The 19331-nt window shown below is 37.5% G+C and overlaps 1 protein-coding gene across 5 annotated transcripts in view; it reads left to right on the top strand.

The window, feature by feature from the left end:
* The first annotated feature begins 597 nt into the window (after positions 1-597).
* Positions 598-19331, top strand: part of TMEFF2 (transmembrane protein with EGF like and two follistatin like domains 2) — a 232276-nt gene continuing 213542 nt past the window's right edge. For all 5 annotated transcript variants that reach the window (XR_006220864.1, XM_042994951.1, XM_042994949.1 and 2 more), the window contains exons 1-4: positions 598-769; positions 3151-3260; positions 11503-11632; positions 16234-16260. Coding sequence is in view for 4 of the 5 variants with exons in the window: in XM_042994951.1 (XP_042850885.1) it covers positions 598-769; positions 3151-3260; positions 11503-11632; positions 16234-16260 (439 nt within the window). In the remaining variant the exon portion in view is untranslated. The remainder of the gene's footprint in view (positions 770-3150; positions 3261-11502; positions 11633-16233; positions 16261-19331) is intronic.

The raw sequence follows: 19331 nt of genomic DNA, 5'->3' as shown, positions 1-19331 counted from the left end.
CTAGCCGCACTCGGGCCAGCGCCTGGCGAGCTGGCCCATCTGTGGCATCCGCCGTCGCCTCCTCCTTGCACCTCCTCGCCGACCCCTCCCTCGCGGGACCTGCATCCCGCTCCGCCAATCAGCGCCCGCCTGCCTCTTCCCACGTGATCTCGGGCGGGCTAAGGACCTGCTGCTTCCCAAACGCCAGAGGGATGCGGGCGGCAGAGCGCGAGAGGCGGCTGCGGGGCTGTGGGGCGCTTTGACTCTCCTTCCACGCAGCCTCCTTGGACTCCTCTCCTCCGCCCTCCGGACTCCGGTCTCCTCGTGGTCCCCTGGCTTCCCAGATCCCCCTCCTTATGGCAGCAGCCCCCCGAGTCTCCGGCGCAGCTTCTCGGCGGACGACCCTCTCGCTCCCGGGGCTGGGCCGGGTCACTGGATGTTGCTGAAACTCCGGAGACCATGCGCGGGTTTGGCTGCTGCTTCCCCGTCGGGTGCCACTGCCGCCGCCGCCGCCTCTGCTGCCGCCGTCCGCGGGATGCCCAGTAGCCCGCTGCCCGGCCCCCGCGATCGCGTGTTCTTCGGAAGCCGTTTGCTACTGCAGAGTTGCGCGAACTAGTCATGGTGCTGTGGGAGTCCCCGCGGCAGTGCAGCAGCTGGACACTCTGCGAGGGCTTCTGCTGGCTGCTGCTGCTGCCGGTGATGCTACTCATCGTAGCCCGCCCGGTGAAGCTCGCGGCTTTCCCTACCTCCTTAAGTGACTGCCAAACGCCCACCGGTTGGAACTGCTCTGGTAAGTCCACAACCCCAGCGCCCGACCCCCTTCGGCCCCGCAGAGGGGACGCGTTTCCAGCGCATACCAAGCCCACCTTAGTGCGTCTCCTCAGCCCCGTGCCTCTTACTGCCCCAAACCTCTCGGACGACCGACCTCCACCCCGAGGAGCACTGGGAACCTTCCAGGCCGCTGCGGAAGCTGGGGCGGGGGGGTGGGGGGGGTGACGGGGTCTGGGGTGGGCAAAAAGTACACGTGTAGGAACCTTTTGCATCCTTGCCCTTAGAGCGGCGGATATTTTAAGAAATACTGGACGGGATGGTTTTGTGGATCCACCGAAATGAGCACCAGTCTTTGGGGGCTGGGGGGGGGGCGGGGTGGGGTGCGGGGTGGGGACTAAAACAGAACATTTCCATCATGAAAGGAAAAAGTCTGGCTAAAACGAGCGAGAAATAACTTTATGGGAAGGAACAAGCGAGAAAGCGATAAATCCAATAGTGACTGCAGGGGAATCACTGATTTCTGGCAAAAGTGCCATGGGGTGCCCTGGTCTTGCTTTCAAGATCAGGTCACACGGATTCTAAAGGAGCTTGGGGTTTAAGAGAATCAATATCTCTCTCTGTCTTCCCCTTTCTCTCTTCCTTTCCCTCTCTCCGTCTCTTCCTCTCTCCCACATCCTCCTTCAAAGACGTGTTTTTGCAGCCCAGAGATGCTTCTCTCTTGCCTCCCCAAGCTCCTGATGGGGAAGGGAAGTTGAGAAAAGAATCAGTCGTCGGTCTCCCAGGCCTGGGTGGGCATAGCCGAGGCAGGCAGGCTCCTGCGGGCGGGCGGAACCGACCCGGGCGGACGCGGACTCCATTCTGGGCAAGCTTCCTCCGAGTGGGTCCGGCGCTCTTCTTGCTTGCCGGGGTCCCTTCAGAGTCTGAACGCGAGAGCTTGGCAGGCTTTGCTCAGCCGAAGCCTCCTAAGTACATAGGGCCCGAGGATGGGAGTTGCTGTACTCCGGGCTGGCTTTGCATTTCAGTGTGACAGCCCAGAGTATACCCGGGCGGGATTGTGGTGTGATTTCATTGGCATTTTAAATTGCATTCACATGCCTGGGTATTGTCCCCTAGGTCTGGTCTGTTCTAGTTTTAGCAAGCGTGCATGTAATTTTTCATCTTCTGTAAATACAATTCTGCTGTAGTTAAATCTGGCTCTGAACAAAGTGGCTTCCAGGGATGTATGTAAGCTGAAGTGTGTGTAACTTTGGAGAGGTGGGAATGGCCAACTGTAACTCATAGGATGAAAGAACATGTAGTCCTAGGTTGTTACTGCCATGAGGAACATTATCATGCATCATGATAGTTTGTGCTTTTTTTAAAGACAGGTTGAGATTTGCACCCTGTTAGATTTGGGTCAATAGATTGCCTTTGTTCTGTTTTCGGCAATTTCTAACTTTGGTATTTTTGTAAAATTTAGCATGTCTTCTTTAACTTATTCCTGGTTCATGGGCGCATGTATGTTATTTTTGAAAAGCTAAGTTCCAGTTTTCAGGTGTCTGATCACTTTTTTAGGTGCTTTATCATAGGGCTATGAAACAACCTGTGCTTGAAATGAATGGTCACAGCTTTGTAGACCAACATGCCTGGTTTGCTTCATCCCAAGTACAGTATCGCTTTAGGAAATAACTAACTTAAATGGGAAATTGAGGTTGGCAATCAAGAGATGTACTATGAGCCGGATATCTTAAGGAGATTTGCAGAGACTAAAGAGAATAAACTTGTTTTCAAGGCAGATTTTCAAGAACCTGGCACCCCCCTCCACCCTGTTAACTTAGAGGTGATCAATCTTCATTTGAGCCAGACAGACCATCACAGAAAACACTGTGCCTGTTTATCTTTATTATTGGGGCTTTGTTTCCTCTTTGTCTGGAGAAATTCCAAATAAGGGGTTGCTTCAGACCTTAAGGCAAAAGAATGATTAAGGATGGAAAAATGGTAAAATGACATTCAGAGACCATCAACAGCTTTTTTCTAAAATGTAGGCTTGCGGGGGGGGGGGGGTCCATAAACTGTACTCTACTTAATGAGAAAAAAAAAATAAGGAAGCTGGGGATCAAGTTATAAACCTTCATTCACTGCTGCCAGTATTAACTCTGGCTAAAATAAAATAGCACAATCAAAAGAGAATATTAAAAGATAATTCACTAAAAAAGAATTGTGAAAAAAAAGAAATGAATATTGATCACTTAACTAGATTTTGGAGGTTATCAGTAGAGAATGACCTTGCAGTACAGCTGTGGTTAATGGAATAAAAATTTAGAGCAATTCTTTTAAAGCTGCAAGATAGTGCTTTTGTTGTGGTTGTTTTTAAAATCTGTAACATCTTTAAATGACTGGAATATTTTCTTTAAATTTGAGGTTATGATGACAGAGAAAACGATCTCTTCCTCTGTGACACCAACACCTGTAAATTTGATGGGGAATGTTTAAGAATTGGAGACACTGTGACTTGCGTCTGTCAGTTCAAGGTAAGAAGTCTGATATTTGCATCTTCTTCTTCATTGATGAGACTACAAAGAAGGGATCTCCCTTTACAAACCATCACTTGGCAATTTATAGCTGTGCAAGCTAAGAGGAAAGCTGGCACCAAGCAAAAGTGTTGTCCTGCCAAGAGAGCCAACGGATGTCAAAAAGACATAGCTTTTTGGAGAAATGTGTATGCCAGAGTTATAAATGCCACTGGAGGTAGAAAGCTTCAGGCTGTTCCTTTGATGTGTCAGAAGCAAATTAGGTTTATGTGTCCCATCGAGCAAGAATTTTATAATTCAACAACTGCTGGGGATAGTAGCTACAACAATCAATGGATAAGAAGTGTAGATTTGTACTTTTGTTCTTTTTGATTGGGGCTGTCATTTCTTTTTTTTTATCGTACTGTTCTGTTTTAATGGCCTTGGGTCTTATGATCCTGGCAATCCAGTTAAGTTTTTAAATAAACTCCTTATTAGCGTGACTTCAGAACTACTGTGCTAGTTTTGGAAATCTTGGAACTTACTAATATATATCAACTTTTCATGGGTATCACGTTGAATTACAGCTGGATCTCCCAAGAACCCCAAAGAGTGCAAATAGCTGCAGGCTATTTTATGAATGTCAGGAAGATGGAGTTTGCCTCATGTTAAAAGAATAAATAAAATAATTTTTTTGTAAGTAGAATGGGAGACTGTAGCACTTGTATCATCAAAACTACATTATGCGTATCTATTGAAGATAGAACTCATGTCATTATTACAGCCATCATCTACCAAATGCTTTATACCACGTAAATTATAAGCCCTCTTTTCTCTCAGAATGTTTATATAAGCATATGTACCCTCAACTACCACAGCTATTGTATTAATGTCTTATATTCACCTTTGAGTGTTGCTGAATTACTTTTGTAAGTACACATGAAATCTAACATAAGGTTCAACCAAGAACCTTTTGTGCAAAAACAAAACTATATAAGTGAGATCAGGTAAAACTTTTCCAAGACTGGGTAAGCAAAACTAAAAAAATAAGAAAAAAAATGTTACAGAACAAATGAAAACATTAAAGTGAAATTCAGGTCTAAAAACTTGTTATAGTATACAATATTTAGAATTGATGAAATTAAATATTTTGAATTGAATTCGACCTCCCAGTGAAAGAGATAAGGGAATTCAGATTTAAATATAGTTTGAATGGTTTGTAGATAAGTTAAAAGCTTCTTGCAAATTATTTTCTTCTTTCTGAGAAAAGCAATAAAACAACTAATATTTGCAAAGTGCACCACCTCCTGGTGGGTGAATATTGCTGTGACCACACTACAGTCTTTCAGACCATACTATAGTGTTAGAAACATATTTGTGCATATTTAATATGCACGTGACACGAACCTCTAAGGTCTCCAGCTGCACTGAACAATGTAATTATGTTTTTTCAATGAACTACATGGGAGAGGTAGAGCATGAAAACTCTCCAATTCATACTTTCCCCAAATGTTAACTCAGGGAAAAGTACATTTGGACAAATCAGTAATTAAAGGCCCAAAGGATTTTGTGGATTTTCCCCCTTACAGTTTGTGATTCCCATAAATTGGTCTTACTTGCATGACCCAGGGTAGGCATAAGAAGTGAATTAATGAAGAGTATAAAATGAACCAAAAAGAACGTTCGTCAAAGGAAAAACCATAATTCTAACAAGATTTCGACAAGAGAAAAATAATGGAGTTCACAAAATTCTAAATGGGTGCATGCTACTACAAGGAAATGTATAGTTTTGTTATTAAAGAAACTGTATTCAGTTTTCAGGTTCCACAAAGGGTTTTGGTAAAACGTTTTATCAACAAAAATATTTGTGCTTTTCATGTTTTGGTCAGCCAGTTACATTTGTCATTAATTTAAATAATTGTTCAGTGGAATTGATTGGGGAGAGGGCAATGAAAACAAGTTTGAATAAGAAAATAAATGTGTTTTTTTAATGCCTATAGTATTTAAATTTACTACTAGATTTTACTGCTATAAGCTTATGCTTTGTGATAGATGTCAGTCTGTCAAGAGAAAATAAACATTCCCTTCATGGAAAATTTAGACTCTACACATACTAAGACTGTAGAGTGGCTGATTTAGGTTCAAGATCAAAGAAAATGCACAAGTTGTGCAAAGAATAATAAGATATTTTAGGCTAAGAGTATCTTGATTCATTCCTTTCTAGTACATTCCAATGAATTTGAGGTTTTGGGGTGTGTGTGTGCGTGTGTGTGTGTGTGTGTGTGTGTGTGTGTGTGTGTGTGTGTTTTCCCTCCATATAAGGGAGATGTCTTGATAATCTGTTTTCCTATATCCTAGTCTAAACTAGCTGAGGTTATCTACTCCTAGTCTCCTGTATTTATGGATACAGTCACAAATTCTTTCATTCAAATTAGAATGTGAATGATGGTCATTCTGTCTGAGAGATAAATTTCAAAGGGAAGCGTGGGTGTGATCTGTAGTTTGCCAACTTGGATTATTATTGAAGCACTAAAGAGAACATATATTTGCCTTCACTTCTCTTAGATGATCTAAAATAAACATAGGGGCATCTGGGTGGCTCTGTTGGTCAAGCATCCAACTCTTGATCTCTGCTCAGGTCATGATCTCGCTGTTTGTGAAATGGACCCCCCACATTGGGCTTTGTGCTGACAGCGTGGAGCCTACTTGGGATTCTCCCTCTGCCTCCCTCCTTGTGCGCCTCTCCCCTGCTCCTGTGCATGCTCTCTCTTTTCTCTCCCTCTCTCTCTCAAAATAAATAGATAAACATTTGAAAAATTAAATTAAATTAAATTAAATTAAAATTAAATTAAATAAACACATTCTACCCTTTACTTGTCACAACTGAGTGAGTTAATTGTTTTATCCTCCTTTTACCGATGAAGTAATTCAGGCCCATTACCATTATTAAGTGGTGATCTTAAAGTAAGAACCTAGGTCCTTTGGCACCAAATCCAATTATTTCCCAGGACATTATACATGCAAAAATACATGAAAATATCAGTAACAGCAACAACAATACCAAATTATTGTAGACAATTCAGTATCACAGGTAGTACACCTGAGTTTTTGGTGATGATATGAGTTCCAGAAATGGTCTGCAGCCTCATTTCTATCTAAATACCAGATGACATGCTGATAAATCTTCTGATAAACCAGTTGTGGAGAGGAAAATTTAGAGACAGTTGGATGGATGGATAGGTGGATGGAAGGAAGGAAGGATAAAGTAAGAAGAGAAGGAAGGAAAAAGGAAAGGAGGGAAGGAGGGAGGAAGGACCATATGCAGTTTTTCATAGATAGCACTGGTCATACAATGACCAATTATCAGTTTGTAATTCAAAAATATGATGAAGTTATGCTTTTCAGATATTATTTAACTCCTATATTAAATGTTTTCATTTGATAACCACGTTTTAGATCTGCAGTTCTTCCACTTACTAGGACTGCATAACAAATTGCCCAGAACTTAGTGACTTAAAAATAATGAACAAAACAGATGGACATAAGGGAAGGGAAACAAAAATAATATAAAGACAGGGAGGGGGATAAAACAAAAGAGACTCATAAATATGGAGAACAAACTGAGGGTCGCTGGAGGGGTTGTGGGGAGGGGGATGGGCTAAATGGGTAAGGGGCACTAGGGAATCTACTCCTGAAATCATTGTTGCACTATATGCTAACTAATTTGGATGTAAATTTTTTAAAATAAAAAATAAAATAAAATAAATAAAAAATAAAATAAAAAATGAACTTTTTTTTTTTTTCTCATGAATCTACAATTGGACAGGGCTTGATGGAAATATGTCATCTCTGCTTCCCTTGGCATTAGCCGAGGAAGGGAGAGAACTCAAAGGCTTGGTCCTGTACTCTCCTCAGGGCTCTCACTCATAAGTCTGACTATCAACTGGAGACCTGGGTCCTCAATGTGGATCTCTCTGTGTGTGTTAGTTTGGCCTACCTCATACCACAATGGCTGGGTATTAAGGGCAAGTGTCCAGAAAGAGAGAGAGAGCCAGACAGAAGCTGTATCCTTTAATGACCTAGCCTGAGAAGTCACACAGAGTCACTTTCACCATAGCCACAGGCTTGCCCACCCTTAAAGTCGTATTTTCTTTCATTTAAAGAAATGTGGTTACAGAGAAGAGAAAGTTGCTTATTGAATGATCAAAGGATTGGGACATGTGCAGGTTTTTTATCTTTTTTCTTTTTTGGAAGAGAAACATACCATATCCTAAGCCATTATTCTTAAGCCTTTGACAACTGGGAATATAACAAGAATTCACTTAGCATCTGTGGAGTGCCTTCTACATGCCAGATTCCATGGAAAGTGCCAACAATCTAGAAAATGTAAGTTATACCTAGCTTCTAGATGCTGAAATCTCAGCTAAAAGAAATCTTCATTAACCAAATAAGCAATAAATCATATGAAAAAACTTCTCACATACATTTTTTGTTCATTTGTAGTAAAATGAATTCCATATATTCTAGAGTGTCAAGTCATTGAACCCACCAGTGTGATATGTAGCTACTTTCTTAAGCAATGTGGACACTTTGGAGCAAAACCATTCCACTGGAAAACACATATTTGGAAAACAAACTTAAGATTTTTACAACATCTTAAGAAAAATAGGATCACTGTTCCCCTGAGAGGAAGTTTGTACAACACATACATTTATGGGTCTAACCATCTGGGCCTGAGTCTTGTTTTTTTCCTCTTACCAGCCAACTATGTGGCCTTTAGCAAATCGCTTAACATCTGAATCTGTCCCTTCATCTGAAACTGAGCAGTATTATGATTACCACTAAAAAGTATTTCCAATAATTTGGCATATTTTAACATAGTACTTAGCCTATTTTTATGTACCAGGGTATCCTGTTTTCCTTTATTTCTTTAATTTTAGACACGTGTGTTTAGTATCAGCGTTAGACGGGGTGTCAGCTGTACTCAAAACAATACATACCATGAGAGACAAATAGTTAACGTTTCTTTTCCTACATGGATATTCCCAAGTATTTTAGAAACATGACTCTGTTAATCCTCCTAAATACCTTAGTTAACCACTTCAGATGGGGAAACCGAGCTATAAGCTTGTTAAATATTTAACTGTTGAGTGATGTCCACAAGGTGCTACACCAAGGCAGTGAGAGAAATTGGAGAAAGGACCAGACTTGGCACTCCTGAGGCTTAATGATTTAGAGTATGCTTCCTCCTTGCATTATTCATATTAATGAGTGCAAGTCGTGGTACTAAAGGCCAAAAACATCGTGCTGGTAATCTACAGTTGAGCTCTCTTCAGCTCCATACAAATCTCCCTTTTGGCTTGTGCATGGAACTTGGCAGCTCTGTTTTTAGCACTGTTCACATTTGGCTTACTGCGTCCTTCAGAAGTGGCATAGGAACACTTTATCAGTTTATTCCATATTTTAAGATGCGTATCAGCATTGTGTACTAGCACTTGTCAGAGATAATAAATACTTCCCACCCCTCACCCCCTGTCCGCTGACTACATCTGAGTATTCTGCAGAAGTAGATGAGAAAGATAAATAGAGAGGTTCCAGGGGTTGGAAAGAAGAAAATGTGGACCCAGAGTAATGGAAACAGGTTTGAAGATGGAGATTAACAGGTAGCCAAGGACAAGAATGCCAGAACTTGAGCATGAGAAGCCAACTAGTCCAGCCATCACACTAATTTTGACTACCTTCTGCCTACTGAAAGTGTCAGCAAGACTATGTCACCAGTTGTTCACTTCTCTCTGATCTCTCCTCCATGTGCTCAGATACCATTTTAATGTCAGTGGTTCCTAATAAATCCTCCCAGGCCATGTTTCTGACATGAGCACCATTTATGTGGTACTACGTCAATTCTGCTCACTGGAAGATTGACCTATGGTAGGTCAATTCTGAGATGTAAGTTAAAAAATCCACATATGTTGGCGCACCTGGATGACTCAGTCAGTTAAGCATCTGACTTCCGCTCAGGTCATGATCTCACTGTTTGTGGGTTGGTTAAGGTCTGCACTGACAGTGCGGAACCTGCTTGGAATTCTGACTCTCCCTCTCTCTCTGCCCCTCCCCTGCTCTCTCTCTCTCTCTCTCTCTCTCTCTCAAAAATATAAAAACATTTTGAAAAATGCGTATATATTTTAGAAAGCTTGTGGAAGGCAGCCCTTATATAGGTTATCACCTGATCAGAAGTGAATACCTATTTAAATATCCTCATTAGTAAAAGGTTCTAATCAAGTTTAAATATAATCACATAGGATAGGGGTGCCCGGGTGGCTCAGTCGCTTAAGTATCTGACTTTGGCTCAGGTCATGATCTTGCGGTCCGTGAGTTCGAGCCCCGAGTCGGGCTCTGTGCTGACAGCCTAGAGCCTGGAGCCTGCTTTGGATTCTATGTCACCCTCTCTCTCTGTCCCTTTCTCTTTCTTTCAAAAATAAATAAACATTAAAAAAAATCATTAAAAAATATAATCACATAGATAGACTGAGTCTGGAAGCCAACAGTATAACTGTGAAAAGGAATTACTGCATAGAGAGCTTCCAGAATATGTAGATTAGAAATTGTAGAAGTGCAGATTTCTAAAATATGTCATATTTAAAATATTTAAATGATTTTAATCACATGTAAGTAATTTCTAAATAGATGTGATTTAATACCTAAATCATCATGTTAGCAATTATGGAGATCATAATATGAGTGTCATACAATTTGGACTTACTATTGGGAGAAAAGTGTATCACTATTAATAAGTTCTATTTTAGTTTTTCAGTAACAGATACAGAGCAAGACTCATAAAATAAGACTTTTCATTTCAGAGAACATTGATTTATCCCATTTTATTTATAAATTACTAGGGTGATTAAACCATTGTTACATAAACAAAAAGAGCAAGAGTTAAATGGTTGATTGAGAGGGAGAAAGTACAGATATTCTAAGAAAATAGAGTAAAAAAATAAATTTCAGTTTTTTTATTATAAGATCGTAACCTTACTGAAAATCTGTTCTTTTTTTTTGGCATAAATCTTTGAGTCGAATTTAACTTATGATAGCGTTTCAGGTTTATTATCATATACATTAAAACTTTCCTAGCCACCTCACCAGATCATTGGTTAATTTTGTATGTACAAAATTATGTATGTACTTACAGCCATGAGAAATCCAAATCTTTTAGTAAGAACTAGAAACAGAAGAGTGTTTTCACATGCATATGTATGTATGATTTGCTTTACTTAGTTTCTAGCATGGTGGATATTTATAAGTAATCATCGTCGTTATTATGTTTGTTACAATTAAACAGTGAAGCATCAGTAGTAGTAATCATGAGATAATCACATCTCTAGTGTAATTAGCAGGTATAGGACACAGCCAAATATCTCTAATGCCTTAGAGTGTGATTATATTACAATGAGTATACCCTGTAGGTTGCCTCATTTACATTGTAAAATGTGTACTTTTTTGTAATGAGGTTGTTTTAAAAATGAACTTTTCTTTTTATGAAATATATATTAATAGTCATACTTTTCAATAATCAATCAAGTTTACATATATATGTTTTACATACTTATCAGTAAACTTTTCTTCAATAGTTATCGATTTTTCCCTTGTATTCCATTTGCTGTTTTTTTTCTTGCACTATATCTGTCCATATCTGATGATCTAAAGATACATGACAAATGAATTAGTAATCCAAATGTCTTACCCAAATATTTAGAAATGTGTGAAGATTAAAATTCAACAGAGAAAAAACATAGTAAGGCGTAACTGACTTCATTCGTATTGCAGCTATATACTTCTGCTCCAAACACGGATAGGCATTACTTATTTTTAATAATGTGAATGTTGTAGCGTGTTTTGATTCTTTCCACCAAGCCAGATGGACATATATCTGAAAAGCAGTATTAAATAATGTTGATACATTTTTTGCAATATCTTTGTACAATTGCTTGTCCAATCACTTCGTTGGAATTACCTGATCAATTCAGAAGCTTTTTTTCTCCCCCTCGCCCCCCATCTGAATCAAATGACTGATTGGCCCGACTTGACATTACTTTTGTGTATCTTTGAATGATGCCCTTGTAAGGTCAAAGACTTAATGGAAATGATGGGGATTACTGAAAATGAAAACAAGTACTTTCTTTTGCAAATGATTATTTCTGTTCAAGGTCTCAAAGGTATGCAGACTCCAGTAGTAACCATATGCTTATATCTGTGTGTTCCCCAGTGCAACAGTGACTATGTGCCTGTGTGTGGCTCCAATGGAGAGAGTTACCAGAATGAGTGCTACCTGCGACAGGCTGCATGCAAACAGCAGAGTGAGATACTTGTGGTGTCTGAAGGATCATGTGCCACAGGTATGTATATGATCCTAAAGACTCCCGAGACCTTTGGGAACCTTTGCTTTTCCTGTTATGTTATCTCCAGATAAATCATTCAGACTCTATACTGGCTGGATAAGCCTCTTATTCTTTTGCACAAGGCATGCATTATTCTTATTTTTGCCTCGTTTACATTTCGAATCACTTATGGAAGAAAGAGAAAATCTACCATAAGGATGTTGATTTTAATACATATGTTATTTAATGAAGTGCAGACAGTTGAATAATATAATTAGAGCTCTAGATTTACTGCCTATGTGCCAAATATAGAGAAACTTATCTAAGCACGGATAAAGTTGGTTTGTTTGTTTTGAACAATAGCGTCATCTGCCAGAGGGCAGTTTTGCAGATCTGGGTTTAAAAGTGAAAGTTTGGGTAACCTCAGCAGCACTAGAAAATATGAGCTTCCTTCAAAAGTGAAAATACAGAATCATGCCAGGAAAAGTCTATTTTAATGGAAAGATAACAACTATTGGGTAGATCACACGTATTTTGTAGATAACAGGTGTTTTTCTATTCTGGGGAACTTTGTACAAAGTCATGTGTATGATGGTTGGGTCAGGATGGTAAATGAGCAAGGAGAAAGTCTTGTATTCTTTAAAAGATTATCTTAAGTCTGTTGATGGCTAGTAATTGATTGTGTTCCACATTGTACCAGTGACTAGTAAAGTTCCTAAAAACTAGCAGAAGAGAATGATATTATTACTCACAGATGATGATGTAGGCTTTTTTGTTTTGGTTTTGGTTTTTAAGTAATCATTTCTGTTATATGATTCTTTGCCTCATTATGTGAACGTCCTTCCTGGTGCCCCACTTGCCTCTTATTTGCTAGAGCAAATAGATCATTGCCACTTCATCTAAGAAGTAACGAATGAAAATGACAGCAACATGTGAGAGGCATTGGACTTGCTTCCCCAGTAGGGAGGAAGGAGGGCCAGCATGGTACTATCATAGTAGAGATGGGGGAAACAGAAAGAAAGACAGGGAGCAAACTAAATATGAAAAATCAATCTGCCATACCTATGGAGAAAATTTAAAATGATATGTTAAGACGAATCAAATAGGGGGGAAAAAATGGAACCTCTGACTCTTAGAAGCCAAGAATGTTGGAGGCAAATACCAGAGAGTACTGAGAAAAGGGTTTATCTGTTCAAGATCATTTAGCTTATCAGTCTGTCTCTGACTAGCCAAATGAGAGTCAGTGGGCAGTTATAATAAAGAATCATTAAGTTATGGTATGGCTAGGAACATTTGGTGCCAAAATCTTTCTTTCTTACTTGCCAACCTCCAACTTCTTGTAGGCTCAGGCAAGCACATTCTCCTGATTCACACAAATCTTTACATTCTAGTTCCTAATGTATTGTTTATACTATGAAAATAAAGAGTGAGCCAAGTAGAAAATTTAATCGCAATTGAGTAATCCATACCTACCTGATTCGCATACTTAGATTTCTGTAGGATTTAATTAGTAAGCCAATCTTGCTGAATGTTTCCCATTGACTTAAAAACCTAAAAGGTTTTTGATCTGAATAATGATGGAGGGACCAAAGTAATTTTGATTAACCAGGTCTGACTGTAAATAAATTAGAGTTCTGACTTTTGATCTAAAAGAAATTTTCCTTCTTTGTAGATTTTCCATTTATTTTTAAAATGCTATTTGACACTGAATAGAGATGGCAAGTTGTGATCTCTAGGAATAAAAGGCAGTAGAAGATATAACTTTATTATATTTCATTGAACCTACAAATCTTTTTTTTTTTTTTTTGTCCAAAAAATGGTTTCCTATTAGGCAGTCTGCTCAATAGTCTCACTCTCAATTTTTTGTGTTATAAGAAGTGCATTGGCTAGGAGTTCAAATTTTCAAGTTCAACAGCATGACTTCTTAGGTGTTTTTGTCTCATCAGTAAGGATTTAGTAGACTACTTGTCTCTGGTTTGCCAAGATGGCTTATTTTATATTAGAGAAGCCTCAAAACTTTCCATCACTATTTCATAATGATGCCATAGGCCTGTGGTTATTTTTTCCATCTACTCCTCCTTTCTTCCCTACTTACTTGGTTTGGGTCTAATAAAACAAAAATTGTCTTAAAGATCACTATTTCATAATGATGCCATAGGCCTGTGGTTATTTTTTCCATCTACTCCTCCTTTCTTCCCTACTTACTTGGTTTGGGTCTAATAAAACAAAAATTGTCTTAAAGATCATGTCCCTTGACTTTTTAGGAAGATACATGGGAAATACAAGCCACTATACTGCTGCCATTTTTTTCTTTTCCCAAACCATGTGTATTTATTAGAAAGCCTATAAATGAATAGGCAAGATGTTTACTCAAAACCTTAATTTTTATGTTCCAGGCACAGTGATAAGCATTTAAAACATGCTATTATGCAGTAAGCCTCAAAACAACCCAACGACATAGACATTACTACACTCATTGAATAGAGGACAAATAAGCTTAAGAAGGTTACATAACATTCCTTATGCTATCAAATGAGTAATGTTTGGAGATTTGAATCTATAAGCTTTTACATATTTCCTCTTATGTGACTATAAGGATAAAAAGCCGAATAAGACATGGTTCTTGATTTTAAAAAGTTTACAGTCTTCAGAAGAAACAAGAAGCTGTACACATTTAACTAAAACATATAGAATATATTCGTGTTATAATATAACAACCTGTTAGGCTCTGATAGTTATAAGTAATACTGAATTAAGCTTTAAAATTAATTCAAATAAATTTACTTCAGATTTTAGCTGTGAAAGTATGTAAACATTGACCATTCAAGCACTGTCCTATCCAAAAGTGACGGGGCCATGAGTTCTGATTGTCAGTTCAGTTGACAGCACTATTCTACTATGGAGATGAATGCATCAGCCTTTGTTGATCTGTTACCATTAAACAGAGAAGGCATATGATTAAAATCCTTACTTGGTCATACATTTAGTAAGAAGGGTTTTTCTTATAAATTGTTTTACCAGTTAGCTTGCCTTAAGGAAAGACTCTGCTGGGCTAAAGACACAAGTTAATAAATGACTTGGCTTTCTGACTTCATACAGTGTTAGACTCTATGAATTTAGTGAATATGAGTCTCCACCAAGGCTGATTATTTAAACTACTACTCCTTCAGAAGTGCCATTTGATATCGTTCTTGAATCATTGAGATTTCCGTGTGAGATGAGGGCATTTCAGACAAAGAATACCAGTATTAGTCTTAATCCCCAGTATTAACATTAAAAATACATAACCAAATGTATTTAGAATGAAAAGAAGTGGAGCGCCTTGGTGGCTCAGTCGGTTAAGCGTCCCACTTTGTCTCAGGTCACGATCTTCCCGTATTTGAGTTCAAGTGAGCGTTGGGCTCTGTGCTGACAGCTCAGCTCGGAGCCTGGAGCCTGCTTTGGGTTCTGTGTCTCCCTTTCTCTCTGCCCTTCCCCTGCTTGTACTCTGTGTCTCTCTCTCTCTCTCAAAAATAAGTAAACATTAAAAAAAATTTTTTTAGAATGAAAAGAGTGGAGAGGCAAAAGGAAGATGATGTCCACATTTAAGAGATAGAACCAGATGGAAACTCAATGGTCTTGACTCCCACCTAGAAAACTGACTGTCCCTTGGAACTGAGCTGTCAGAAATTGACACCTTTGATCAACTGTAATTATGTAGGAGGGAGGGGAGATGGAGAAAGAGAAATGTCGAAGGCAGGGTATCATTTTTTTTTTCCTGCCAGCATCACTTAGGGTGTATCCAATTTTAAGCACAAAGACAAAAGTCACTCCTCTGTTGATTTTAAAAACAAAGGATGAAGTTGGTGGCAGATAAACTCATCCACAATTGTGGTATTTGGAAAACATATTAGCAATTACATGAAAAAATAATCATCTATAAACTGTTTTTTTTCTTTTTGTGTATATGTGATGTATAATAATATGCCTTAATTATGAGTTTATTTGCCACATGTCTTAGCCTGTTTAATTTCTGAATCTCACTCTTATAAGCATTTTGTTTTCCTTTTTTTTTTTTTTTTTTTTTTTTCAGTTAATGGCACCAAATTCATCCTGGTTAAAATAAAAATATGAGAGATTTTACATAGTCCATTTTAGGAATTGTATCAAAGCTAAATAATAGTTTTTCTTACAAAGTTTAAGAATGAAAATAATACAGGGGCGCCTGGGTGGCTCAGTCGGTTGGGCGGCCAACTTCGGCTCAGGTCATGATCTTGCGGTCCGTGAGTTCTAGCCCCGCGTCAGGCTCTGTGCTGACAGCTCAGAGCCTGGAGCCTGCTTCGTATTCTGTGTCTCCCTCTCTCTGACCCTCCCTTGTTCATGCTCTGTCTCTCCCTGTCTCAAAAATGAATAAACATTAAAAAAAAAAAAAGAATGAAAATAATACAGAATTTATTTTATAAGTTATATTATACAAATTAAATTAAATTGATGTGAATATATATTTTCAGGTTAAATATTAGTAATTTTCTCCATTATATGATTGTTTTAATGAAGAAAGTAAACATGAACTAAATAAAGTCATAAGTAGTTTTTGAATATGTTTTCAAACAAAAATAAAGTATTTCTTTTTCCCCCAGATGCAGGATCAGGATCTGGAGATGGCGGTAAGAGTTACCTTTTTATATATTTGAAGACTTACCTGTAGATATTATTTATGGGTATTAACTTATGTGTTTGCCATTACAGATGTCTGATACAAATTCACCTTTTTCATTTTAGGAAAAGGGAAAACAAAGTATCATTCTACTTATTACATAAATGTGTATACATGCAAATATTTTGATATATTTATGAATCATACTTAAGAACGTCTCATCTAATCTTTCTTGTTCATTCGTTTGTGCCTGAGTTATCGTTAAGAGAGATATGCATTTCAAAAATTCCTAAAGGAAGCCTCCAAGAACATTTAGCAGGGCAGAAAGAACTCATGAGGAAATTACTTAAATATTGAGATTTTAAAATATATAATATTGCCCTAAAATACCAGGTATTGGTATTAACACATACATAACTATCATGTAAACAAGATCTTATTTATTACATCAATAATTTGAAACTGAAGGAGCTTTAGTTCATAAAAAAAGGTAAAAAAGATAAACAAAATATAAGCCCATGAAAATAAGATATTAGGTTTACTTCTTTGGCTAAATTAATCTCTATTATTTTTACTAATGTAAGACGTGTCTTCATTATTAAATTATGTGTTTAAGGAAGTATGCAAAAGAGAGGTGGAAACTTTTAAATTTGACCTGATGTCAAATAAGCCTTTATTTATGAATTGAATATTCATTGTAAATATCCCAAAATGTTTTTTCAAATGAAATCCAAACAAAATTCCACCTTTATGCACAAGAAAAAAAAAAAAAAGGTATAATTTCAATAAGAATAATAAAAAGAGAATGTATAAAAACATACATTCTTGAGGCCTTGCTTAAGCTGTATAAAATGATCAAATGTATGATTCCAAGTCAATTTTAGTGTTTAAATGCAGAATTTGATGAAAGATAAAGAAAAGAAGGCCTTGGGTTCAAGAAAGATCTAACTTATCACAGTGTCTAGTTTGGGTAATACTTCAAAGATTTATCAAGTTGCTTTATGTAATGAAAGTCTTATTAGTTTAAGTACTACCCAGAGAACACAATTACAGCAAAATATTGGAGAGCACTTTTTCCCATAAAGGCTAAAACTGAACAGAAGTCAAGATTTAGTACCATGAGAGCGTTAAGATGTATTTAATGTCACATGACATTGAACAGTCATTTGATGTTAGGACAGTCTCTCACTACTTCTAAGAAATTGTTTTCCTGCCAGCCCCTCTGGCTGATTAATATAGTGTTCCTAAGAAAGCTTCTCTAATTATTTGGAAAGAAGAGCTTAGAACAACTTAAATGGTAAAGAAAAAAAGAAAGGAAAAAGTTGCTTGAGTAGATATTTCACCATTAGAATATTAAGGAATTAATCAGTTTTAAAAGTGTTGCTTTTGGAAGGAAGTAGTTCGTATGCAAAATTCTGTTTATTTCCCAGCTATATTTAGTCTTTATATATAGATTACCTACTTTTGCAGATAATTACATTGAGTTTCGACTGTTCCACTGTTCACGCAACAAGTCTTGTTAATTTTTTAACATCTTTAAAAACAACAAACTCGGGACGCCTGGTTGGCTCAGTCGGTTAAGTGGCTGACTGCAGTTCAAGTCATGATCTTGTGGGGTCCATGAGTTCTAGCCCGCGTTGGGCTCTGTGTTGACAGCTCGGAGCCTGGAGCCTGCTTCAGACTCTGTGACTCCCACGTCTCTGCCCCTCCCCCAATCACACTCTGTCTCTCAAAAATGAATAAATGTTAAGAAAAAATTTAAAAACAAAAACTGGACCACAGAAAATCTTCATTGGTCTTTCTTTTAAAATGCCACAATATACTTTTTTCCATTTGAGTCCCCTATCGTATCACACATCATTTCTTCATTTTAATTTATTTCTTAAGAAGACATGGTTTATGTTTCTGATGGTGGATTCCAGCTTTCATTCATTGTAATTAGCTCATGCATGTGGAAGTGAGGTCGACATCACTCTTCCTTGTTTCAGTCCGTATTGAGATCTTTGGTTCAGTGCGTTATCCAGTGATCTAAATAAGGTAGTATGTTTTAGGAAATAATTTCGATGCCGTGAATATGATGTTTATAACTTGAATTTTGTACATTCTTTAGAAACCACTCTCCTTTTCTTATTTTCACCTCCTTTTTGCTTTTTACTCTTCCTTTCAATTATTTGTGCTTTATAGTAACTTTGAGGAAAAAAAAAAACAAAGCAACTTCTTAAAAGATAATTGTTTTATAAAAAGGAAAGGACATATAACCCATTTAATTGTGAGTTGTACTCTTTTTTTCAATAGTTGTTGTTCTGAAAGTTGTGGTATTGAGTATTTACTCTGTGAAAACTATTTTTTTAAATCAAAGACCAAACATTTTTTTAAACTAAATTACTTTTTTTTTCTAGTCTTTGTCTTACTTTGCTCTGAAATACTAATAGTTTTAATTTTCTTTAATTTTTTTACTCTACTACAAGGTACCAAAAGAGCTGAGTTAATTAAACCTAAAGAGCTAGTTTAGGGTAACCTGAACAATTCCAATCCACATATCCATTGGATTGTACATAAAATATATTTGATTCACTACCCCTGCTATTAAAGAAGATAGTCTTGCCTCTGTATTCTGTCAGAGTTCCTGTTACCAAGCATCAAAGGAGCCAGAATCCGTTTCCTTTGAATTAACCAGAAGTGATTAAATTACCTGTGATTGTTTGGTTAATCCATCAATCCTAGCTAGTGATTGTTCTAACAGGTCTCCATAGGATATATTCTCAATAATGTGTATTTAGTTAATAATTGGGACATATTTGCAAGCACTTTGTATGGTTAATGGTTATTTTTCTAATTTCTTTTAACAAAAGCTAATATAATTCCCACCTGGAATGCATTGATCTGAATAGAGAAGTGAACAGATTTATTTGCAAAAACACGTTGTATGTGTAGCTATTATAAATGATATCATGAAACCTCCAAATCCAAAATCACTTCAAAATACATAAATTTTTATTTTTTTAAGATTTTCCTGTATTTTTTAAATTAATGAATTTTATATTAGCAATGAAGGTTAGAACTAATTATCTTAAAATAATT

This window comes from Panthera tigris, chromosome C1, assembly GCF_018350195.1.
Source record: "Panthera tigris isolate Pti1 chromosome C1, P.tigris_Pti1_mat1.1, whole genome shotgun sequence".
In the NCBI taxonomy this organism is placed as follows: domain Eukaryota; kingdom Metazoa; phylum Chordata; class Mammalia; order Carnivora; family Felidae; genus Panthera; species Panthera tigris.
The sequence above is the reverse complement of the archived record's forward strand: the minus strand, read 5'-3'. Positions and strand labels throughout refer to the sequence as shown.